Source organism: Melospiza melodia, chromosome 12 (genome assembly GCF_035770615.1).
Source record: "Melospiza melodia melodia isolate bMelMel2 chromosome 12, bMelMel2.pri, whole genome shotgun sequence".
NCBI lineage: Eukaryota > Metazoa > Chordata > Aves > Passeriformes > Passerellidae > Melospiza > Melospiza melodia.
This window is the reverse complement of record NC_086205.1, coordinates 10,210,068-10,236,941: the sequence shown is the minus strand read 5'-3', so window position 1 is coordinate 10,236,941 and position 26,874 is coordinate 10,210,068. Positions and strand designations below refer to the sequence as shown.

Sequence of the window (26,874 nt, the reverse complement as noted above, 5' to 3'; positions counted from 1 at the left end):
GAATCCCATCTCCTCCACTGCTGTCTGATGCTTTAAAGCCAGCAGAGGCCTCAGGAGACCTCTCTTCACCTGACTCTGGGCTGGATCCCACTCTGACCTCACTCCAAGTCAGATCCACGCTGCCTTCAGCTCACAGGATGACACTTGTCTCATCTCCCACCTCCCAGCTTGTTTCTGTGGCAGCTTCAAAACAAGTGCATATTGAACCTAAAATTTCCGTATTTGTTACTAAGCTTCTTATGATTACCATCAACACCTCTCAAAATGTCTTCAAGTATATGCTAATTAACCCAGCTTACTATCAAATTACAGCAGTCTTCTGAAATCATTTTAGCATCTTCCAAAAAGCGTTTCTTCTCTCTCACATACAAACTCAGCGAAGAAACACTGCATATTTTTTACTTCTGACACTATAAATGTGAGCTACATAAGGAAAAAAATGTGTGGGATTAATTTCTTTCCCCCATAAGCAAATACTACAATGAACAGATTTTCATAATGTTATTCAAGTAGTTTTCTTGAGGAAAAAAAAATGCATTATTTGGTTCCCTTTGGAAATTTGCATCCAGAACAATAAAAATTATAACAATAATATTAATTGAAGTTTTAGATGGAAGAAATCTCCAAAGCATTTAATCCATTTGCTTATATTCATCCCACACTTATATGTCACAATCCATAATTCACAAAACCCAAGTGTGACCTCAAGGCTATTTTGCATATCCATTAGAAGTCCAGGGGCCTGTGGCATAATCTGCTTAATTAATGAATTCCATCAGCTGAATGCCAAGTCAAATAAAGAGCAGCCTGCATATGAGCAGCTTGCTTATCTGATGTTGTAAGTCCAGAAAGCTTAAACAAGCCAGACTTTCCATCAGACATCTCAGCTCAACTGTACAGCAGCAAGAAAGCCTCAGTTCAAAGGCAATGATTACAGACCCTGTCACACTCCCCATATAAACACATTTACAATCAACCTCCAAATTTACATCACAAAGGAATATAAGCCTGACAGCCAAACACAGCAAATAACTTCCTGATGCTGAAGTAATGAATGTTCCACTCAAAACAATGGCTTCCTTCTAGCTTTATTCAGTAAGGTCAGCTTTAACACATCTGGACAGAATGGTGCAGAGTCAACTCCTTTCATCTTTCCGCTGCCCTAAATTAGGAGAGGAGATGCTCTTTTATATAAATTTTGTTCTTGAGGAGACAAGGTCTTTGAGTGGCTGTGAGGGGTAGGGGATGTGTCATTTACACAGTGATGCTCTAATGCTCACAAATCAGTGAGAGCCACAGGTGTTCCCCTCTGGCCTCCCCAGAGCCTGGCTGTGCCCTCTCAACTGCTCCTCTTGGTCATTCTGTGTCAAAGCCACACTGATCCTTCTCTGACTCCAGGGCCTTCATGTTGTACTCCTTGCCTGAAACTGAATTGGAAACAGCTATAAAAGCTTTTCTGGCAAATACAAAACTGAGGTCTCATGTGGCACACTAATACTGAGAAACACAGCTACTCATCTAACACTGTCACTTGCTGTTAACATCTTTTCAATAAAGCTTTCTCACATACATTCTAACATGACAGATATTAAGAAAGATCAGAAGATCAGAGCCTTTAGGAATCTGGATCATATTTCTCTACTTAGTATTTCATGCTGAAAATAATCTCACCCCTTACAGACAGGTCATTAAAAATGTTATCATAGCTATTAGCAAATAATTCATTTTCCATCTTCTTAGAAAAATTAATTTTTTATTAAAACAACTCCCACTCCACTCTATGGTAGAGATAACTGAAGTTTGGTCTCCTCTCTGCAGTCTCAGGAATGCACATCTCATTTCAGGAAGCTAATCAATTTGCAGTAGGCACAGAGTGCTTCTGGGGTTAGGGACCTCTCAAGAACATCCAACTTCTCCTGAAGGATGTTGGACCAGACCCCTGGATGACCTCTTGACAAAACAGGCATTTTGGTGGAAGCTGAAGTGTGAACACAGGAACAGCAGCAGCCAATGTCTGCCCTCTTGGGCTGCCAGTGCACACTGCTGGCTCCTGCCCAGTTTTTCATCCACCAGAACCCCCAAGTCCTCTGCAGGGTTATTCTCAGAGACCCCTCCCAGTCTGTACCCATGTCTGGGATTGCCCTGAGCCAGGTGAACCTCTTAAACTTCTTGACCCTCTTGAGTTTCTCATGGATCTGCTTCTCAAGCTGGACACAAAATTCTTGCCACTGCAAATTGGCTGAGTGTGCACTCAATTCCACTGCCCACGTTGGTAACGAAGGGATTGAAGAGCACTGGTCCCAGAGCCCTGAGGGACACCACTCACCCACCAAGGGCCTCCATGGACACAGATACTGAGCACCTCAGCATCCATTCATCCACTGAGCAGGCCACCCTTCCAACCCACATGTCTCCAGCTGGAGTCAAGGATGCCATGAGGGACCACCCTGAAAGCCTTGCAGGACTCCAGGCAGACGACACAGGTCGCTCTTCTCTTGACCACTGTCCCAGTCACCCCATCATAGAAGGCCACCAGACTGGTCAGGCACATTTGCCCTGAGTAAAGCTGTGCTGGCTGTCCTGGATCATTGCTTTGTCTTGCACTTGCCTAAAAATCCCTTCCATGAAGATCTGCTCCATGATCTCCCAGGCACCAAGGTGAAATGTACTTTCAGTGTGGCATCAACACCTCCAGCACAACAGAGTAAAGCCATTTGTGAGTCAAGAAATCATGTTCTTGGTTTTCTGGTGTGGAATCAAAGACAGAGGAGATTCCATGCCATTCTCAAAAGGTATTTATGGTCCATCTACACTGCTTTGTGTACCTACTGTGCCTCTTTTCCTGAGTAATGGATGAAGGAACACAACACACAGCCCTTAGCCATTGAAATCTCCACAACTGACACTGCTGAGGGGACAGCAGCATGAAGGGGTAGATTTGCCCAGAGCTTTTGCTAACATATCTTGGTATTTTAATTTTAAGTATTCAATAGGTTCACTGGCAAGTCCTCTGCTGAAAAATCACCGTCATCATCCTACTTAAAAGTACTTACATGTAATCAAACAAGCCATGGCAAAGGTTGGGAAATTACAACATCACTGGGCTTTTCTACTGCTGTACACTATAATTCACCTATATCAGTGAGTAGAATCTAAACAAAAAAGGAAGGTTCTTCCACAAAGAGCCATTCAGATCAGATCTGCAGCTCAAAGTGATTCAGGTGTGAAAACAGTTTTCAGCAATCTACAAAGACATGATGTTAGACAAAAGCACTATACTGAAACAGAAAGGAAAATGATGTTTTAGTGGCAGTTAGACACAAATAACTAACTTGTGACAGATCTAAACAGAGAGAGGTAACTACAGGAAAGGGGGAGTTGTCAAGCAGCAAACAGTAGCACTTTCTATTAACTTGTATTTTAATAGTTAAATGTACAACTCCCATTTTTTCCTGAATTCTGACACAAATTATTAAGGGAAAGTTCTGAGAGCCTGTATTTCTGAAGAGTAAAAGAAAAAATAAATACAAATATGGATAAATAAATACAAATATCTTATGGTAGTGCTGAACTGCCTGAGAGCTTTTGTATTCAGATGAAGAGAAGCATGAAGGGAAGTGATCATCTCAAACAATGCACTTACATTTTGAAAATGTAGAAACTTATCTAAAAGGAATGGCAACTTAAATATCCAACTAAATAGCTTTTGCTTTTTAAAGAAATATGAAGAACTTACTCTGGTCAGAACTGGTAACATGCAATAGCTTTTGTTTCAAAGAAAAAACTGTGTACCACTGATCCAGGGGCAGGTTTTTTAAACCATGGCAATACACAATGGCCAGAAGTCACAGTGTACTTCAGGCTGCACAAATTGTTTCCTGAAGAGGAAAAAAATTATTCTCAAGCAAAAAAAGAGCTTAGTAAAGACAACCTCCAAGAATTTTACCTGCTGGGCACCAACATGCAGTCGATGTCAGGTCTCTTTGTCTTGGGAATGGCATACAGAGGGTACCTATCGCCGTGTCGAATCAGCACTTGAACTGACACCAGCTTAAAATAATGAGGGGCATGACCTGCAGTGAAGAAAGGGAAAACAAGAAAATTACCTACATCCACTTTCTTTAATACAAAAAAAAGTAACTATCATTAGCTTGATAGCTTTAGTATTGAAATGAAAGAAAACACCCCTAGGAAATTACAATTTACCAACCTAAGAAATATTTTACTTCAGATTGCAAGACAAGTTATACAAAACTGAGGCTCCCAGCATATCTCCACAGTACATCTGAAGTCCACCAACCACACAAAACACTACTCAAGCACAGAACTCTGTCAACACAATAAGGTTATTCCACCTTCATAATGCCTCTCTTCAGGTCCCCATCATAATGATGGATTTTGCAGCATGTCTAATCTGGATCTTTCTGACATACTGGTTTGTGATTTATTTGATAACCATTAGTAGGATATGCTAATGAAGGGCTTCATTCAAACTTGCTGCAGCTGCTGTGGAGTAAAGAATGCAAATATGCCTTCTAGCTGACCATGTCTAATGGCTTGTAATTCCAAAATTAATTACTTTTGTGGGGTTTTTCTTCCTGAATTCCAAGTCAACTGTTTGAAATGCAGCTGATGTGTCACAAGAATTACAATTTAAATATTAAGTATCTATACCCCTCCAAATCCTTTCAGTTTTAGACCTATAGCTGACTAGTGGCGGGACAGAACAATTTCTGAAAATCAAGGGGAAGGGGAAGGGGAGCAGCAGGTTTTGAATGATTTAACGTAATTCAGTGACCAGCTGGCATTTGCTCCACCTTCTCCAAGCAGCAGTGAACTGACAGTGCACAGAGCTCTCATTTCCAATACCAGCACAAAGGAAAAGCAGCTGAGCTGAGGTGTGCCCTGCCAGGCCAGCTCACCTTCCATGCTGCGCTCGGCGATGCTGGGAACGTTGCAGTACACCTGAGCTTCGTACACGGGGTCTATGGCAGGGGGCTCCGTCAGCAGATCAGGCATTATTCTCTTCCTGCTCTTGGGATTCAACCCATCCTCCCTCACAGGGTTTACTGGGATTAAATGCACTGAAAGATACAAAACATACACCATACATCTTCATGAGACTTTAGGGACATAGAGGATTATGACTTTTTTATCACTATTTTAAAGTAATTATGCACAAAGATTATGGTTTCATGAAAGGATGTCTCTCAACAGTAGGCAACAACTTCACTGTGATTTTTTTCCCTGATTTCCACAGCCCAGAAAAGCTCTTGTCTAAGTCAATGCTTGGCTAAAACTTCAGGAGCAGACCCAGCCGTAGAACAACTCTGGGTTTTGCACTCTCCTTGAAGCTGCTTTTGCTCTCAGTCTCTCAGCATGAATCACAGAAAAAGTGCCACAATAGGTCTGGCTGTCTCTCATCATTCTTATTTAAAAACTGACATTGAAGGACATCAGCAAAAGACACAGCACAGTTATGATGAGGGCAGTACAAACCACTGGGAAAACAAAGTAGTCAAGATTGAAGGACTGGATTATTCATCATTTTCCTCACTAATCCCTGTCCTTACATTGCCACTTTGTCAACCTTAAACAGTCTGGCTTATTTAAAAAAAATAAAATAAATTTTAAAAGACCATAGAAAATATATTTCTTGGAATGAAACTGAGACTATCCAAACAAATATGAAACACAAAGAAATGCAGTAAACACATACAGAGGAGAAGCTAACAGAAATACCACCACTAAGTCTTCTGACATGTAGATGAAAGTTGAAGCATATCTAAATGTAAGGCCAGAGTTATAATGACCCTGCCTTAATGTAAGAGCATCAGTGAGTCTTAATTAATGAGTCTTCCCAGACTACACTTGCAATAACAAATGCCTCTATTCTATTCTATTCTATTCTATTCTATTCTATTCTATTCTATTCTATTCTATTCTATTCTATTCTATTCTATTCTATTCTATTCTATTCTATTCTATTCTATTCTCTATTTTTTCCATACTCAGTTCTGCTCTTCCAGCTGTAAATCATTACAAGGTCAGAACACTGCTACACAGTTTTCACATTGTTTTTTACAGCTTAGCAATATTTTATGTGAATTTCTCTATTAGTTCACAGTAACATGCACTTGCCCAAAACAGAAGTCTGCCAGTGTGCACACAGTCACACTTGAATCTATGACTAAGGGAGGTTTTGAGCAGGATTTTTCCACTGCTGTGCCTGTCAAAGCTCATGTTTCACTACAACAGGAATACAACAATGTAAACCAGAAATGTAACACATGATTTTGATGTGCATTTAGCCCAACCAGAGCAGTTAATAAAATAGATCTGAAACATATTTCATCATCTAACTGGAACCCTTGCTAACACTAAAACTATAAAGAATATGGACTTGTTATTATAGAAGTAGCTTGACAACAGAAAGGGAAAGAGAAAACATTTTTATTTCCCAATATTCATAAACTTATTTTTGTAACTAAAGAAGCTACATAAAAACTACTTTGAAACAACAATTTTGAAAAGTTATAGTGAGGGGGAAAAGTAGTAAGTTACAGAAATAATAAAAGGAAAGCGCTCAATGCAGCTCTTCCCAGAGTCCCACCAGGATAAAATTGTTTGAAACACAAAGTAAAACTGAATTCATGGGCTGGTATCAGGCAGAAGCAAGATCTGATGGAACAGTCAAACAGCAGCTGCTGCCTTGTGAGACAGAGAGGCTCTGGTCACAGAAGATCACACCTGAACACTGCTGAAAAATCACTCCTTCAAGAATTCTTGCAGCTCCAAACTCAGATTAATTTTTCAGTCAATACAGTTCAAAATAAATAAAATCCAAATTCCAATACTAAGTTTAATTAGAAAAAAAAACCTCCAGGAGCCTTTATTTTAAATCATACCACAGAACCTGAAGAGCACATTCTTAAATGAACTCAAAAGCTTGACTAAGAAATGTGTTTAAGAAAAAACCTAGTGGCATTTAAAGAGCAAAAAGTTAATTGTATGACTTCCATACTCCCTCCTCCCCACCAAGTTCCTGAATGCCCAAATATATAAACCCCCAAATATCAGACAAGTAGCTTCCAAGCAAGAGGGACTCAGAAGTGCTTTCAGTGGAATGATAACAATTCCTATACAGCAACTAATCCCCTCTGGAAAAATGGCAACTTTACCAAATCAGCTATTGTGCTCAGAAGCCCAGGCAGGAGACAGATACCCATTAGGGCTACAAAACTGACATGAATTTGACAGAATTCAGTGCAGCAGAAAACCAAACACACGAAGTGCAATTCATGTAGAAAGAACAGCAAATCCAACACTAAATCACTTCATTATCATTTTCTCTCCCTCCTGCAGTCCTCCTTTTAGGCTGAGATACAAAAGGTAGCAAGACTGTTTACCAAGAAGAAACATATTTATCCATGAAAAAGAATCAAGAATATTTACCTAAAATCAGAAAGACAGGCAATAAAACCAGTTTCCATTGTTGTTTTCCCTTGTAGCTCCAAATAGCCTGAGAAGCAGCAGCACAAGTAGCCATGTTAGTCTCAATTTTCTGGCTTAACAGAGCTGAAGTTTTCATCTTTTATAACACAGAAGGTCCTTTCAGGCCCATGCAAACATACTATTTAAAACAGTCAAATAGCAATGCAGCCACAGAGCAGAAATGAAGAACAGCAAGCCCACTGTAAGGAACCTTCTGCTGACGGGTAAAGAAAAGCAAACGCACATGCTGGAGAGCACAAAAAGTTATTTATCCCCTTCCACCTTTCCCCCCACCCCTTTCTGCTTCACCAGGGCACTAACAAGGCTGCCTAGCACAGAGCAGAACAGTCAGGCTTCTGAAAGTCTGGTGGTGAATGTGGACTCCACAGATTCATAAGGTTGGAAAAGGCTTCTGAGATCACCGAATCCAATTGTTAACCCAGCACTGCTGTCTCCACCACTAAAACCTGGCCCCAAATGCCACATCCACACATTTTCCCTCATATCAGTCTGCAGTTCCCCTGGCACAACTTCAGGCAATTTCCTCTTGTCCTGTTGCTTGATGGGACTGGGAGAAGAGAGTGATTGGCACCTGGTTATAAACTCCTTTCGGGAGATTGTAGAGAGAGAAGGTCCCTCTGAGCCTCCTTTTGTCCAGGTTAAACACCCCAGCTCCCAGCTCTTCCTCTAGCTGCTCTTTCCCTGGAAAAAAATGGAAGCTAGAACAGGAGTACTGTACAGAAGAACAACCCAAAAGAGACAGGAATTCTTGAAAACAACTGAGGTGGGGGGAAAAGGTGAAAAAACAATCTGAAAAAAAAAGTAAAAAACAATCTGGAAAAAGCAGCTAAGGCACACACGGGCCGAAGAGCACATCCTGCAACACTGAGGGTAAACTGCCAGTGGAGAAATGAAGCAACCTGAGCACAGAGCTCTGACACCCTGTGACCCTGGGTATGAGCCTGCAAGTCCCAGTGTGACCCCTGCAAACCCCCAGGCGTGGGCCCAGAAAACCCCACCCTCACCCCCAGGATCAGTTTTAGAGCTCTGCCTGGGACTGCAAATGCACATTTGGGTATTAATGAAGTTCAAATATGCCTATGTGACACACAACCCACCTTTCTCATTTTCTGCTTTTGCCTTGCTAAATAAAGGCTCTGACTGGCTCAAAGGTAAGATCTGTATTAACAGCAAGGGTCTTCATCCATAATGCATAAGGGCACAATCACTAATGTGCTGTATGTGAATGGTGAGTAATCACACAAACAAAAAAAGGCTTATTAACCTCACACTGGTCAAACTATTAAGTACTATTCAAAAAAATAACCTCAAAGGTCCTTTGAAAGGCTTTCTAAGCCTGTGAACACAATTTTCTAACTTTAGATTTAGTATTTATATAAAATATAAATGGAGCTACTAAACTTTTACAGTCCTAAAATTTCACTGGCTTTTAGTTTATTAGCATGTGTAGCCTAATTAACAAAAAAAAAAAAAAAAAAAAAACCAAAAAACCAGGATTTTTTACTTTGAATCAAACCTCTTGCCCTACAGAACTTGAAGAGGAATTTTTTTTTAATGTAGGTCCACAATGAACCTACAAACAAGTGACAATCCTCAGTGTCTTTTCCGTCTCAATCCCTTAACTACTTTTTTCACCGCAACTCTGCTTCCCCAAGCATTTGCCCTTTCATTTTCTCCACTCTTGCTGTGTGTCCTGCCTGTTGAGGAGCAGGGGCCAAAGGGGTCCCTCAAGCACAGAGGTGCTCATGGGCAGCCACAGCCCCCTCTGCACCACACAACAGGCTCTGAGCTTCAAGGCTTTCTTCCCACAGTGCTGCCAAATTCTCTGAGCACAATCACAAAGAAAATTTAAAAAGAGTGAAGGGAGCTATGGGGGAGGTGGGTAATAGAGAGAAAAACAGTGAGGAATGGAGGAGGGCACACACTTAAATTTAACCTGGAATAGCAACAATGCGATGCTCTGCTTTAACAAACCTGAGAAGACAAAGAAGGTTCCTTGGAGTGCAATTTCTCCCCAGTGTTTCAACCTCACAGCTGTGTGCATTCCAAGGTGACACAGGTACAACCCTGAGTGCAGCTGTGGCAGGGCAGCAGAGGGGAGCCCTTCCCTCCTTACACACCTGAAATCCAACCTGCCCAAACTCTGACAGTGGGGGATCCAACACAGATCCATCAGCCTCAGCAGGGAACAGGGCAGGAACTCCCAAGCTCACAGGATTGACTAAGCAGCCAAATGGGAGCAAGCAGAGACTCAGATCCCCTCTGAGTTTCCAACAGTTTGCAAACACTCAGCACCAGTGGTGAGTTATGGGCTGACATGTGCCCAGACACATACACCTATTTAACCCACTCAATTTTGGGACTGCTGCTGCTGTTTTTCCCTCTGTAAAAGAAATCATAGTAATTTAGAGACTTCTCAAGCAGTCTTACAGCACAGTTCTATTGCCAGCAGCCTACATGTCACATTCTAGGACAAACTTTAAAAAAAAGAGTATTTAGGTGTAGCAAGCAAGTAGCAGATATCATTGAATAAATATTCTTTTCATGGCAGTGTTTTTAATCAAAAGTGCTGAAAAATGCTTGCCACAGCAGCCTTGAACACCTGCACTTGATACTGCAGAGCCACACTTCTGCCATGGCCTTCAGCACAGCGTATTTTGACACCAGAAATTAAAATCCACTAGAACAGTTCTATTGATCCTATCAAATAAACATGGACATCTCCCTTCCTACAGCAAAAAAACCAATTACTTTGGAAGACCATGAGGAATGCTGCAGCAGACTTGTGAAACAGAGCATCATATTTCAAATTCTTACAGAAAAATTTTACCCTGTCATGAGAAATTGATTAAATTCACACAGTTGGGTGGATGAGGAGGGTGTGTGTCCATTTCAGTGCACTCATCTTGGTTGGGTAAATTTCTGCATACTTGAGTCAACATCAGAAAAACACTGTTTTTAAAATTCTGTTAAGTGCTATGTTTATATTTCCTCTTGTAGTTCCTCAAACATCTTCAGTTTCATGGTGGTAAGGCAGAACTAAGTCCCATTTCCTCCCCCAATTACTTCTTGTGATTTAATCAAGAAATGAGGTGGATTTCCCTTTTCTTTTAACCTTGCAGACCCAGTCACCAGAGAGCCTGAAGCATCAGGTCCCTTCCTGCCCTTCTCCTGGAGAATTCAGCTACAGCCACTCTCCATCCAAAACCTGCTGGAGTTGGGAGCAGGGCAGCCAAACACGAGGAACCACTCTCCTCCAACTGCAAAAATACCCAGGGGAAATTTGAAATAAAAACACTGTTACTCTGTTCAAAGTGCAGGAAATGTAAGTTTTCTGAAGCATCCTGTATATCCTAGGTTCACTGACAGAAAATGGGAACTCAGGGAATTTAGGAGGCTGCAGATGGAGCTCAGCTAACCCAGTGGAAGTCAGATCTGATGAAGGGGGAAGGAGTGTGAGCTCTAGAGTATTTAGATTTTTAATGTTTTGAAGAGAATAACAGACATTAGGACATATGGAAAAAAAATTAAAGACTTAACACTGCTCTCCTGCCACACACAAACAAAATGGAAGCCTACACACCCAGCATGAGTTTTCTCACCACAGTCCCTGCTTTCTCCCCAGAATAATAACACAATTGCAGCTGCAACTTGTAAGTGCATCTTAGTTTTTCTAATCAATCCTGGTGTTATTTTCTTACATGAAATGCAACCAAAAGCTTATTCTTCAGTCCAATGCCACCCGAGTCTTCAGCCTTCTTAGTTTTCAGATCCCTAAAGTTTTCCACTGGAGATGCAAATGTTCCTATGGACAGCTGAGAGCTACTATAAATAGGCTGCTCTCCTCAGCTGCTTTTCACAGAGCTGGACAGAAATAGCCAACCCTCCTACCCCTTCCCAGAGTGGGGCAAAGCCTACTTGCCTGCCTATTTTCTGCCTCACAAGCTGTGAACCTTCTTTAAAGGTTTTCCTTATTTTGGGGCATTTGCCCAAAGCAGCCCTGGCCCATGGAGCCACAGCTCACAGGGACTGACCCAGGGCTTTATTCCATATCAGAGTCAGGGCAAAAAAACAGATTTCAGTACTTGTGTGTTCATGTTCAAAGGTAAAATAGAACAACTACACACAACCACCATGCCTGGTAGCTTTTTAGCTTTAAACACCAGTACTGCAGGGAACAGGTTTCTTATTTCCAGCTGCATTAGCTGCATGGCTAGCAGATTTTTTTACAAGGTCACAATCCAACTTACATGAGGAAAATAAATATGTTAAGAAAATCCTTTTTGCACCAAACACAACATGGCAGGCCTTGTACTCTTGTGTTTGAGACCTAATTTAAGCAGATACATTAAATTATACAATGTGTGCTTGCATTTATTAAGTCCAGATGTGACTTTGAAAAGAGCTTTATCGTTTCAGGGGTTTCCCCCCGCCTCCCATTGTTTTTCACTGGACAATTCAGAAGGGCATATGGCACTGCTTAAACAGCTTCCAGGATTTTCAGCCTGACAGCAATAACACAGCAATGCTGACTGCAAATCTGAGCCTTTTCAAGCTCTAGAGATGACAATCCTTTTCCACTTCTCCTCCCAAAGTGAAAAATTACTTGCTGTATTTTATCATATTTTCCTACTACACTGAAACTCTACATGTAATGTTCACCACCAAACAGATTTATATTTTCATCAATTTAATATACTAATTTCTTTAAAATAAATACACGTGCATGCTAAAGCTTTTCTTTCCCAGCATGTCACTAATTACCCCATTGCTTGGCTCTGCACTGGGTCTGGGGGGAGTGGGGGAGGTTCCTGTGAGACACCCAGACAAGCAGATGGATTTGCTGCTCTATAAACACATTGCTCAAGTCACATCGTGCTCCTTCTCCATGTTGTTCAGTGACAAGATGCAGAAGGAGCCCAGCAGTGCTTGCAGTGACACAGTTCTGTCAGTCCTGGGCCACCACAGCCCCACTGGGACTCCCACGTGAGAAGGGCAACAAACCACCCGGCTCTGGTGAAGTCCCTCCTATTGCTGAGAGCTGCCACATCTCATCATGCTGTGAGAAGACTTCATCTGTGCCAAATCAGTGTCCTGAGGGCCACCAAACAAGGCTTAAATACACAAAGACTAAACAGGGGGGAATAGTGGCCTGAGCACGGTTTTTATAAATACAGTAGATCCAGCCACTGCTGCTTATCCAACAAGAGTCATGAGCACTGCAGGAAGATTTTAAAGCACTGTCCTGCTTCTGTCTACAGAACTGAGCACCAGCTAAATGAGCTAATCCAACTGAATTGTCCTGGAACAGATTTTCCAAACAGCTTTTATCAGCTGTGTTCAGAAACAGTTGGCAACTCTTCCCATTTCCATAGTATTGTCCCAAAATAAAGATCAACTGCTCTGCACTGATATACACTGCACTGAGGGCCTCTGCCATCCTTTTCCAGGGGGTGGGGACCTTTGCCTTTGCTTTTAGTTTGGGGTTTGATTGGTTTTTTCTTTCCTTTTGTCCTGTATGAATCCCAGAAATACCGGAGTGGGAAGCTGTGCAGCAGCAATTGCAACAGGACTGAAAAAGGATGCTTGGCAGATTTCACACATGAACTGAACACCAACACAGCAGCCAAGAAGATTCAGCACAGCAGAAGAACACACAGCAAAAAGTATTTTCTCAGGAACATGGGCTATAAATCCTTCAGGCTTCAGTGATCCTCTCATCTACAGAAGCTGGGCATGATACAAAAATACACCCCATAAAGCAGAGTTCAAGGTAGTTCAAGAGTTGCTGCTGTTCTGTTACCCAGCAATCTGCTGCTGACATGAGCTCTCCACAGCTGAAGCCCTGTGAGAGCTCCTTGCACACAGGACAAACATGCACCACTCCTTTCTATCATCCTAGGTGCCTCTTTTCCTTAGGGCTCTCCTCAAACTCAGAATGGGGAGACTCAGCCTCCTCAGACTCAAAACAAAATGTCTTTTGACATTCAAGTCAAGTGTCATTAGGATGTGTACTGAACATCCAGAATCCCAAAATACACAGGGAAAACAAAGAAATAAAGAGACTTTAAATCACATTCTGCCCACCACAGCTTCAGAAGTACTGCTCCCCTGGTGTCAAAACACCAAGGCAGCAGCTTCTGGGCTGCAACAAACTACACCAGCTCACTGGTAAAGGCATCTTCTGATCCTCTCTCCTGAGCTGTCCCTGCCTCACACCTGGCCGGAGGCAGAGATCAAAGCTCTGCAGCCCAAGGCACAGGGCACCAAGTGCCTCATATGTTAATGGCATCAGACAGACACAACCCACAGACATCTGGCACTTCTCTACAGCACTGGCCTTCCAAGATAAAAAAGCCTTACAAATTCAAATCAATATTTTCACTACTGCATTAAATTAGCACTTTTCTGTTTCACATCTATTCCCAACTGCTTTCTGTCCACAAAGTGACCTGCTCAGGGAAGTGATCTCAACACCATATGCCACTGCTTACCCAAGCCAAGCCAGCTCTCTTGTTTGTCCTTGTCAACACCAGGCCAAGGCACAGAAAGCTGCCGTGGATTTGCCAGCAGCAAACCTCAAAACATATTTAATACAGTAGAACCTGGCGGATTTCTGTGCTGGGGAAACCTTCCTTGACAATCAATCTCAGGAATTTAGAACAGTGCTCTCTGGATCAGAGAATTATTGGTATCTTTGGGACTCCTGCCATAAAACAGCTCAGGGGAAGACAGTGAATCTTATTTTTTGTCTTCATTCAGCATTAATGTGCACAGTTGGTAAACCCAAAATTACACCACATATGTTTCCAGCCCTTTTAATCCAGCCATCTCACAGAAGTAATGAAGAGAGATCACTTCCATTTTACAAGACTTCATATTTCACTGCAGCAAGTCCACAAAAGCCCCAGTCTTTTAAATACAAACTACTTAGACTCTGCCTCATTTAAAATAAACCATAATGAAATTTAGTATGTACAAGCACTGCTTTTCTCTCAGAGAGTGAGCTTTGAAAGGCCAGAAGGGAACTAATTTTGAGAACAGAGATTACTCTTGTTAGAAAAAAACAAAAGGCAATAAAAAAACTGCCTCTAGGCATTAAAATCTTCAAAATCAGTGCAGTTTGAGACACTTTATTAATCACAGAAACTCCACATGCCCAATAACACACAATAATTTTTTCAAAAATCTTTACAGTCAAGTGACAAGACACTTTGGATTAAGTCAGTCTCTGTATCATTTCAGCAATGATATTCCTGCAAAAGCACAGATAAAAGAACAAAACTGCCTGAAAGACAACTCACAAGAGAAAAATTAAAAGGACTAAGGAGAAACATGAACAACTGTATGAAGCATATTAAGCATCTCTCTTTCAGATACACACAGTGGAACCAGCACATCCATAAACCCCAATGGTTTTCATTTGCAGCAGCACAGTGGGGATTAAGGCAAGAACAAAGGACAGCTCAGAGAAACAAACCTATCATCAAACATGAAGTTTAAGTGGCCCTCCATGCTTTTCAGAAGACTGCACATGGCCTAGAAAGAGGGAAAGCACCACTGCATTATACCCAGTGACATTAGGGTCCTGTTCCTGTCCTGTTGAAACCCTGCTCACTGAACAAGGAGAGAAGGGAAATTTGGGTCAGAACATTCTCTGATGAAGATGCAGAACCCAAATCTCAAACAAAGGACAGCAAATTATTAAAGTATGATGAATTCATTTGCAATTAATGGATAACATTGTCCTAAAAGCTTTGGTAAAAGTAAAGTAAGAGATAAAGCTAAGAAAATGTGAATTATTGTGAATTCTTAGAATGCAAACCCCACAAAGAGGGGCCATGCTCCTGGGAGAACTGAGGCTTGACACTGTGCAGATTTCACCTGTGTAAGCTAACGCTGACTCTCCATTTATACAGAATAAAACAGCAGCACATTAGGAACAATATTCTCTTTCTGCTATTTCTACAAACAAAATAGGGTGAATATCCAAATTTAAAACAATGTTTCAGTTGTTAAAACATAGTTTAGCCCAATATACAATTAACATATGGAAAAATCCTAGGAATAATTTTGTTTGACTTAAAAGACAAACATGCCATTCCAAACATGCCTGCAGTGACCTGTAAGGCAGCCAGACTCTGCTTTCAAGAGCTGTGAAAAAGAAAAGGCAGAGAACTGGTTTAATGACAAGACAGAATTTGCTAATATAAAAATGAATAAATCACCTGACCTACCACTACAGAATCAACTGCACAGCAGCCTTCAAACATGTGCCTTAACACCTCATATCAATTCTGCTAAAATGCAGTCCAACTAACCACCATGGCTGAAGTCAGAATATGTAGTTAAATATGAATTATGAAGTTCTGTAGCCTGACAAGTCACTTCTGTTGGTCAAGTCCTGTCTCAAGTGATTTAACCTGATCTATATTTAAAGCAACTACTTTGAAATGATTGCTCTATTTTTGTAGGAGAAAGTAAGACTGCCCCACAGTATCATTCTCAAGCATTCATCATGTCTCCTTTCCCTTCAGGGGTTCATTTTGGGGATTGATGCATTATAGCACCACTTTTGAAAAATCACAAAACAGTTATTTAAAATCCAGTTACAAACATTAAAAGGATCTTTGAAAAAAATCTCTGTATTTACAGTTAGCTCTCTTTATTTGTTGCTAAAATACACAGAGCTTTGGATTTATTATTTGTGGGTTGTTTTTCCCTTTAATCTTAAATTCAGATTAAATTAGCACTTCTGAAGAGCAAAACCCAGAGAGACTTCTCATGAGTGGAAAATTTGCCATGCTTATGAGCTCGAAGGCAAAATTCATGAAGGGAGATATCTGTTCTCCTTTTAATTTCATATGCTGGTAACACATGACAAAAACACGTTCTCTACATGAAGCATTCTAAAGATGTGGGGTTTTAAATATAGTTACTTGTATACAGCAGCAAAATGCAATCCCCACCTGAGCAGCCACTGCCCCAGGGCTCTGGCTCCCAGCAGGGGCTGCAGGAAGCCTTGGTGAGATCTCAGGCTAAACCCCAAGCATCTCAGTGCTGCACATGATGCCCACACTGTCCTCATCAAGTAAGAGCTGCTGGCAAAGCCCAAGCCAATGAAATAAAACTCTTCTGCTTTTCTGTGTGGAAAATCCCAATTCCTGCTTCCTGTGACTCATCTTTAAAACCAAAACCTCCAGTGTGAAACCAAATGACAGAAAGTAGAGGGAAAATATTACTGGAACAGCAAAATGTCACTTCCAGATATGCTGATACACCAACACCTGAGCATGACCCAACGAGGCAGAGAAAGTATTTTTTTTAAAACCCCCAAAAACCCATAAAACAGCTCTCCACACTTTACATGGGAACCAGCACCCTGCTGGGGCAGTGGCCAACATCCTAAAACGCAGTGGCAGCATCACCAAGATGCTTTTTTATCAAAAGGCAAGCCTAAGCCACTGATCAAAGCATCCAAGTATGTAGAAAAACAAACTCTAAACCAGAAGAGAACCTCCATGGGCAAGAGCTGCCTGAGAGCCAGAGCCCTCAGAAACTCAGTCTAGAGTGGATGTCAGCCACAGGGCTATAAAAAACAGCCCTGTAAAAAGGGATGCTTTCCCACCATCATTTTAGTCCTCTTCTCTTGACTGTTACTTTTTTCCTTAGGCTTTCAGTAAATAGGGAAAAAAATTAAAACAAAAAGTATTTACTTCATGGAAAAATTAATTTCCATGCCTTTGATTACAGAGTAAAAAAACCATTGTCAAGCAAATTTTACAGAATGTACACATGGCATCCTAACAGACAGCTTTTAAATTGCCTTTCCATTTGGTTCAGCCAAGGTTTATTCAAGGAGTCCCCACCTTGAACCTTCTGCTGCCAGTCACAGATGCTTCTAATGAATGCAATGAAAGGCCAGTGTTTGCCCAGTAATTGGCTTCTCAGGTACCAATTTTGGAGCAAAAAGAAAGCTGCTCTTCAGATCTCCTTGTAAACTGCTGTTCCTGACTGACCTAAGGGCTCACCAATGCAATTAACATTGACAGGGTCCTAAATTCTGTCTTACATCCTTAGCTGGAGGCTGCAGGCCCACAGCTGGATTCTGACACATCCTTTGCATGCAGGTGCACTGCCATCCTCTGTCCCTGAGCTGCAAGAGCTGCCCCCAGCCACTGCATTTCCCTTCCCCTTGCACTGCTCCAGGCAGTCACACAGCACAGAACAGGAACAAAGATCTCAGCCACTGCAACCTCTTCTTCAGGCAAAAAACGAATGAAGTATCCCTACATATATTCTGTCTTTGTACAGGAGGAAACTGCCCAGTTTCAGTCAACAGCATTATAGATAATATTTACAGAGACAAAATACACAGTATAGAACATGCTCATCTTTCCATTCTGCAGTTTTTCTGACAAAGTGAAACACTGAAAAGTCCAGATGAAAACAACATAATTACATTTTAGAACAGCCTTAACTGACAAGTCTATCAAAACCAGCTCTCCTTTTGTCTTTAATGCTGAAGTTTTAAACTGTTTTACAACCATGTCCATTTACATAAACAAGGAGGAGAAAAATATAAAACACATGTGGACTAATAAACACTATAAGAAAAATACTTCTCCACTCTTTTCTGTAGTTCTGGCCTCAAACATAAAACAAGAGGGAAACAATGACAATTCCTAATAAAACTTTAATCTGCCAGTCATATTTGGTTTGGAAGTCAACCAGTTTCCCAATCCAATGGGCTTCCCGAACAAAAATGTTCCATTGATATAATTACCCATTAGAGACGGAGTATTTTTCTAGCCAGCACTGGAACATTTCTTTCATGTTAACTTTTAACAGTATCATTTTCATACACTATTTAAAAATTCAAACATTTACAAAATCCAGTGGCTTTTGCCATTAAAGAGATGTTCCCTCTATTGCTGATACCTCAGGTTTAACTCTGTACAATGCATTAATAGCAAAACTGAACTTGAGGGCACATCTGGCCCCAGCCTTTTGTTTTGAAGTCCAGGCTACACAATTATATTAAAGATGTCTAAAACTGTTAAGGCTTGTACCTTTTCAGCAAGTATAAACTCTTTGTTAAAAGCCTTCTATGTGCCAACTACAAATGGTAACAAAATCTGACAAAACTATGAACAGGTATTAAAATCTCCTAGTAAATTTTCAGATGTGTCTCAAATGCATTTCTCCCATCTTTCACCAGGAATGTTCAGGGAAAAAAAATGTGGCATTATTTACCTCAATAAACACACAGAGCTTGAAAACAGTAGGACTTCCTGAAGCCAGTTCCCCTACCCTACTGCTCCCTGTGAAATTGCCAGTAAAGCAGCGAGCCCCATGGGCAGCCAAAGCTCAACACAGCCCCTGGGCCTTTTGCTCCTGTTCAAGGACATGAAGAGCAGAACCAAGTGCTCCATTGCCCAAAATGCACAGGACAGAGGGCCCTGGCAGGAAGGATTGTGTCTCACAGGACCCACAGCACTACATCACCTTGAAGAATGACTGTTGGAGTTTAAAAGGAGTCTCCAGCTGTGCAGCAATCTGCTTACACGTCTCCTTCTAGCCAGGATGAGGAGATGAAGGAGATGCAGCTGGCATTTGATGCAGGCAGCCAAGCCAGCACACACATGTGACAAACATAAACCAGCACACACATGTGACAAACACAAGCCAGCACACACATGTGACAAACATAAACCACCAAGAGCTGCCTGCCCCACCCTGGGACAGAGCTGAGGCAGCTCCTGACCCGGGTCCTGGACAGCTGCTCCATGTCCATCCTCTGAGTCTGCTGGTGGGAGAGAACACCTCCAGCTCTCAGAGCTTTTCAGAGAGCCTTTGGGGGAAGCTTTCTCCATTATCTACCCCATGAACTGAGCTGTTAGTATCCACAGAAAGCACCAGCCTTGTGGTGAAAACAGCACAGGAAAGCAGAATATAGAACTCAGAAACCACAAGAGAAGAGAAAGGGACCAAGAACAAGCAAACATCACAACAGGGGACAGAGTTTTTTATCAATCCTAGGTTCACCCCCAGCTACCAACACTGAGGATTCTAGGTCCTACCCTGGGGTTGTTTTCCCCAGCAGTTTTCTCCTTGTGTCTGAACTCGAGATGTGACAACTATCAGCTCTGAAACAAGCGCCTCAGGAGTTTGTCTTACAAGCAAGGACAGACTGACTGGGACTGCTCACACAACCAGCACCACCTCATGAGCTGCAGAAACCACTGCTCACAAAGCAGTCCCAGGTCCTTCCCAGCACACAGCACATTAAAGTCAACCAGCATCCTTTTCTGTTTGACTGGGTGGCAAACTGCTGCAAGCAATTCCTGAACCCTCACAGCTGAAGCCGGAGCCAGACTGTGACCTTGTCAGCCAGCCCAGTGTGGGCTGTTTGTAATATTGAGTCAGAACCTACAGAAAAACAGCTGAGCTTGCCCTTTACTACTCCCTTTGCTTCAGTCAGCTAAAATTCACAAGTCTGGCTTCAAATGCCACAGTTCCACATGTGGATAAGAGGGATAAAATATCAAGCACTTACAAGAGTTAGGCTCTGCTCTAAAGAAGTTTGAAAATAGAAGATATGTACCACTTGTATAAGTATACATTTAGTGTTACTGTTTTGCTTTTATAAACAAATTTATCACAGAAAGGAACAGACATTTTCAACATTTCATGCTTAGAAAAGCAGTAGCATATTCTAAAATTACCAGCCCTCCTCCACAAAGCTGTGCACTGCTTGCTAACAGAGATTCACAATCTCACAACAGCATAAAACATTCATTTCCACTCCAAATGCTTCAGGAGGTACCTCCCTTCTAACAAAAAAAAAAAAAAAAAATCAGTGGCTTGGGCATTTTCCTGAGTCTAAATGTATAAACACTCATTTTCATTCCATGAACATAAACCATATCATCAATCATTTAGGCTGGAAAAGACCTCTAAGATCAACACCAACCACTGACCCAGCACCACCAAACCATGACCCCAAGTGCCACATCTACATGTCTTTGAGATCCCTCCAGGGATGGTGGTTCCACCACTGGCCTGAGCAGGCTGTTCAATGCCAAACCACCCTTTTGGTGAAGACATTTTTCCTAATACTCAATATAAACCTCCCCTGGCACAACTTGAGACTATTTCCTCTTGTCCTGGGAGAAGAAACTGATCCCCACCTTGTACAATCTCCTTTTGGGTAGCTGTAGAGAGTGATATAACCCCCTGAGCCCCCTGTTCTCCAGGCAAAACACTCCCAGCTCCCTCAGCCACTGCTCATCAGACTTGTGCTCCAGACCCTGCACCAGCTCCACTGGGGAATTGCTCCAGATCTCAGTGCCTGCCTTGTCATGAGGAGCCTGTAGCAGAATGCTCTGCCTAAGTAGGGGTAAAACAGCTCAAATTTTACCCTATTTGCAAAGAAGCTGTAAGTGCTGGATGGAGAAGGAGGGATTCATGCTAATTTAGGTGTTGAAGAAAGCTGAGACCAGCCAGACTCACCAATCCCAAACAGTTATTCTGAGGATGTGAAAAATCAGTGTTTCCTGACAGAAACAGGCACTGATGAGGCTGTGACAAAGTTCCTGATAAAACAACAACAAGTGCTAGCACTGTAACTCACCTGAAGCTACAGGGTGCCCAGCTGGCACAGCTCACCTGGAAGCACAAGCTGATCCAAGAGGGTTTTGGTTTTGCTGTGGAGATGGACTTTGCTCCAAGTTTGGACCAATTGCTCTACATCCTGAAGCTGGCAGAAGTTAAAGTATCAGGCTACCTGGATGTCTTGGCTCCCAGCAGACTGTACTGCAGCTCTCTTGGAGTAAAGGTCTCTGTATCAGTGTTGGTATTGGCACTGAGCTCCACCTTGGCTGCCTCCAGCAGCTTACATGCTTTTTAAAGCACTTCTCAAACATCCTTATCTCTAGCAGAAATTTTATGTTCTAATTATGCAGAAAATAATTTTATCTTTAGATGAAATGTGATTCACTCTCCTAAATGCCTACCTCCTCATCTCTAAATAAAACTCATTTAGTTAACAATTCAGTTTCATGTTTCAGCTGCAGCTCCTCCAGGACCTTCCCCCTGTGCACAATTCCGAACCAACCCTAGAGCATCAAGGGCAGAGCTATAGGGAGCCTAAAGGGCAAAACCAGCTGCAATCAGACCCCTGGCTGGTGCCCAGAGGAGCCTGAAAAAGCAATTCAGAGCCACAGGTCCCTTTATGACGTGGAGATGAGTTTAAGCACACTAAAATAACAACAGAAAACCACAAAGTTTCTTTCATCGTCCCTCCCTCCCTTTTTTAAAGTTTTCTGTCATGTTCAAAAGACACATTCTGATTCTAATGTAACCTTTTGGGTTTGGGGCCTTTTTTACTGGGCAGAAAAAAGCACAGCCCAGAAGGACTGTGCTCAGTAAAACACAGTGAAAGATGGCAAGAACAACAAAGAATGTTATCCTATCCTATGGACTGGACTTTTACTTGAACTCACTGCATTGCTGTGCATTAATTGGTACAGACCACTTTAACACAAAACATGGCTTTAGCTGTAAATGTTCTCTCTGCTGCAGCAGGTGACAATCAGGGACAGGGCACGGTGCCCATCTGTCACCTGCACTGCCCCTCTGAAGCACAACACAATTTATCTGCTCCTGAACAAACCACCCACTTCTGCTGAACCAATCCAACTGCCTGAAGTTCCCTGAAGGGAGGGTACAAATCAGGAGAAGTTCCAGCACTCAAACCTCTCACAGCAGTTTCCTAAATCCCATCTGGTCTGATGCAATGTAAAATAGGAATTGCAGCAGTTTTCACTCCAATGTCGTTTGCCTACTTTCATGGAAGGATTCAATCACACTCAATTACTCAACTGCACTACAAAACGCAGATTTATTTTTTTTTTTAATACAGTAGCCTGATTTGAACTCTCTAGATTGTATAGATTCCTGCACACAAAACTGTTTCTTACTTTTCTGGAAAACAAGCAAACAAAAATTCTTACAAACAAACAAAAAAAACCCACAAAATAAACTCCAAGTATTTCAATAAAGAAAGAATGCTTAAACAACATGTAATCATGTCGATTTTTAAACACACCTATAGAGCACCATATGTGGAAAACAAACATGAGGACACTTACAGAACTGCAGACTGAGGCTCAGAAAGGCTAACAGGGCTGCCAAGGCCAGCAAGAACAGAAAGCGGTTTCGGAAAAGCATTATTATTCACTCTGCTCACTCCTCATGGTTTCATCTTCAGATATCTCTGGTTCCTGCAAACAAAATAGAGGCAAATTATATTTCAGATGTGGAAGAACCAGTTATCCTATAAAGGCAAGCACACAAGGTAATTTAAATTGGCAACAACAGAATGGAGAAGCTGCCTTCACCCCATAAATAGGATTAACTGTATTTCCACAACAAAACTTTCAGGTAAATAAAAAATATTTCTATTTTCCATAAAATTAAGCCAGTTCCTGCTAACACAAGCTTAATACTCACATTCACAATTCTTAAGATAATAAAGAGTATTAAAGCTCTCAGTCCCACTACACAGTAAACAAAAATTTAATAAAGCCACAGCAGTTGTTACTCATTGCAAAAATAAAAATACAAAAAAAAACAAGCCCTCTCTTGAAAACATCCAAACACACTTTTCCTTGCAAAATGACATTCTGAAGAGTACAGCATTTGCTCAAGTGCCCTGTTTTCACAGATATACACTCTCCTGTGGAAAACTGCTCTAAATAAGGATGAGAGGGGTTGCTCTCCCCCCTTACATGCCTTTTTTTTTTCTTTTTTAAAAAAACAGCTGCTCTTATGTGCAAGAGATGCCTCCTCCTAGCACTGACAGTGTGCTGCAGGAAATTGGTTAGTCTTGAAAGAAATCTTCTGAGATTGCCAGATCCTTTGAACTGAGTTCTGTTTATGACTGAACATTCAAACCTGTTGACAGAAAGTAACTTTTTTTCCCCTCCACCATTTCTTTTTGGCCCAGAACTTATTTCCTCACAGAAAGAGGCCTCTCTTTATCTCTCCTGCTTTTGAGAATGACAAGTCTTACATATACATGTAATTAATGCATATTTGCTTATCAAAACTCTTCTGGACTCCAAAAATGAACCATCTTAGATTTTAATCTCTGAGTGTTGATAAAAGCACAACCTCAAAATTCTGATTATTTTTCTATACCATTCCCTTCCCCTCCAATTAATTTTCTTACTGATATTTAAAAAGGTCTCAGGAATCACTGAACTTATTTCATCCACTGGGGCTGGTATTGAAAAGAGTTGTGTGATTGCAGTAAGTGAAATCCATTATACACACACATTTTGCAGGACTGAGGTCTTTCCAACTCATTTTACTTGGACAACTACCTTTACAGCTTTTGGAAACTGTGGAAAAATGGAAAGATCTGGAGATTCTGAGAAGCAAGAAACCAGAGTCATTACAGTATTTTCCCCAAAGGCTAACAGCACCACAAATGGAATGTGCAAGCAGTAATAAAAATAAAGTAAAAAGAGAAGGAGAGGGAAAGTTGGAAGGAACAATTTTTAACAGTTCTCAATTTCAAAAAAATCATAGCTCATCCTGGAACATCCTAGTGAAGGGCAGGCAGAAGCAAAATTGAACTACACACTGCAATTCAACAAAGCTGTGAAAGATAGAAGGTAAAAGGATTAGTGTATGCCAAACACCAGGAGAGAATAAAGCAGTTCAACCAAACAGATGGGACAACAGAAGGAACCACAGGAAAAAGCAAAAAATAGACTTAGCAGGAAGGAGAAGGTAAAATCTTTTAAAAAGCTCTCAGGAACAAGAGGTCTTGTGCACAGTCTACACAGATTAATACTGTTGTTGCACAAAATAAAGCTGCCACAAAAAAGAAAAATTAAAGACTGAAAAATAGGAGATCTTACACACTGCATACTAGCAAAATGTCTTCCTGATTAAGCTTAATGAGCTTTAAGCCTTAATTGCAAGATCAGAAGCTTTAAAACATGGAGTGTGAAAGACATCATTCAAGAAATTACAAAGTGGAAAGATTTTTCTTTTGAATACACTTTGGCTTGCTAACAAATTAAAAGTTGCTCTGTTGTGACTTATGAGGCATAGGAACAGCTCCTGCTGAGAAGCTGTTAATTAAAAGCCTGTCAACACAATTTGCCATCAGCTCCTCCTCGGCAAGAAGCTGCAGGGAAGCAGGTGAAGGGATGTGAGACAATCCTGGAGCCTCTGCTCCTCCAGGCTGCCACACGGGGAGCACAATAACCATTGTGGGCACTCACTGAAGGGAGCATTGCTAAGCTAAAAATGATAAAATTAAGCCTGGAGAGGGAAGAAATAAAAGCAAACCAACACAAAACTATTCTTACACGCAGATGAAACCAACACAAACCACAGAGCAGAACACAGCTGGGTGTGCAGGACAGACCATCAGAGAGCAGGAGCAGGGCAGAGCATCCCCTCCCTGCTAAGCTGACATTCAGGCACTGCTGATCCTCATCTGTTTACCCAGACAGAGTGGTGCAGGTCCTGCCCAGCCCCAACATCTCCACACCATGAAGGGATGGCTCCATCCACAGCACGGGCAATCCCACAGCAGCACCTGGCTGGCTGCAGGAACGTGGTTCAGAGCCAGGGAAGCACCCACTGCTTTTGGAGGGCACTGAGCACCACGGTGAGGTGGCACTCAGTGCCAGGAGCAGCAGCTTCTGCCCAAACTGCAGTGATTGGTGCTCATCTCTGAGACAGAGAGGTTTAAATTGGATATTAGGGAAAATTTCTTCCCCGGCTGCCCAGGGCAGTGGTGGAGGCACCATCCCTGGAGGGATTTAACAGACCTGTGGATGTGGTGCTCAGGGACAGGGTTTGCTGGTGGCTTTGGCACTGCTGGCTTTTCCAACCTACACAATTCCACAGTTCTGTTTCTATGAATGCAGTACTTGATAGAGATGACTTTAACAACTCCAAACATTTCAGTCACACTAATATTAAATGTGACACACTTAAATGGTTTAGAAAATCATAAGGATAGTCATTAATAAAGCATCCTACACTGAAATGTAGGTAAGTAAAAGGCTCCTTCTCAGTCACCTTTTGCAGCATACCTACCTACATACCTATCCACAGAATGGAACCTTTCCTTTTAAACACAATCCAAAATCTCAACTCATCAAAACATGCCAGAATGACTCACAGCACTCAGAGCACCCTCAGTATTTACCTAATCTCACACAAGTGCTGGTGGAAGGTGTTATTGCATGCTCACAGCAAGGTAAAAACAGCCTTATGGTTGAAGGCCAGCCCAGGGAGTCAGGAAAAATCAGTAACTACCAGAAATGCTGGGAGAGAGGCGGGCAGCCTGCAGCCCAGGCAGGGCAGAGCAGCTGGCAGCACTAACCTACACTGTGCTCAGCACTGGAGGGGCACTGCCTGCCAGGGCATCACACAGAGCCTCCCCTGGCAGCACCAGCAACTCAGCACACCAGAGACAAGGCATTTCCTGACTGGCCACACTTCTTTTGGTAAAGTCAGGCCCTGAAAATAACTTTACATCATTGCTTTCAAACCGCTTGTGAGATTATATGAGACAGTAAACCAGCACTGCCAAACTCCTGTGCAAACTGACTGATGCTGTTACATCCTCTAAATCACCAGCATCATCTATAATACAAACCTACTCTCCGGCATGAAGCACAAGCACAGAATTATACTGACTCACCATGACAGCTTAAATGAGTTTACTTGATTAAAACAGCATGTCTCCATAAATAATCAATAGTACTCCTCAAAGTCTGCCTCAATAAAATTACTGTATTTATCTGACATGCTGCATCAAAATGACTTTGTCTACTGAAACGTAAGAGAGCAGAAGTGGTCACAATGAAAAAGCAGCAAAGACAAATGGAGACTTTGCCCCAAAAGGAAGGCAGTGCTCAGTCTGTACATAACTGTGTGCCAAAGACAGAACAAAGTGTATTTTGGAGCAAGCTTATAGAGTGTAGGAGGGAGAACAAAAAGCCCACAGACAATATAAAGTTGATTTGGAGTAACATTCACAGGTAGTTTTAGAAAAGGTCACGGAATAACAGAGGGACCCACCCATTAGTCTGATACCTCTACACTGCGTAAGAGATTTTAACTATCATTTCTTTGTGATGTATCCTTTGCCTTTCATTTGCATCTGAAGGCTTACTTTGTGACAAAGCCTGTTTTGAAGGCATCTGAAATAAAGGTGACAGTTCCTGATACAGTTATAATGAAAAGCTCTGCCTTGACTTTCACTTTAACTCGTGATGCTGCACCAACCACTCCCCAGCCACTGGGCAGCAGCCTACCAGG

At 41.8% G+C, this 26,874-nt stretch overlaps 1 protein-coding gene across 3 annotated transcripts in view; it reads right to left on the bottom strand.

Annotated features, from left to right (window-relative positions):
* PXYLP1 (2-phosphoxylose phosphatase 1) overlaps positions 1 to 26,874 on the bottom strand; it is a 45,550-nt gene that overhangs the window by 7,702 nt on the left and 10,974 nt on the right. For all 3 annotated transcript variants that reach the window (XM_063166789.1, XM_063166788.1, XM_063166787.1), the window contains exons 2-4: positions 22,671 to 22,802; positions 4,923 to 5,084; positions 3,947 to 4,073 (exon numbers count right to left, since the gene is read on the bottom strand). In XM_063166789.1, the coding sequence (XP_063022859.1) occupies positions 3,947 to 4,073; positions 4,923 to 5,084; positions 22,671 to 22,749 (368 nt within the window). In that variant the 5' untranslated portion in view covers positions 22,750 to 22,802. The remainder of the gene's footprint in view (positions 1 to 3,946; positions 4,074 to 4,922; positions 5,085 to 22,670; positions 22,803 to 26,874) is intronic.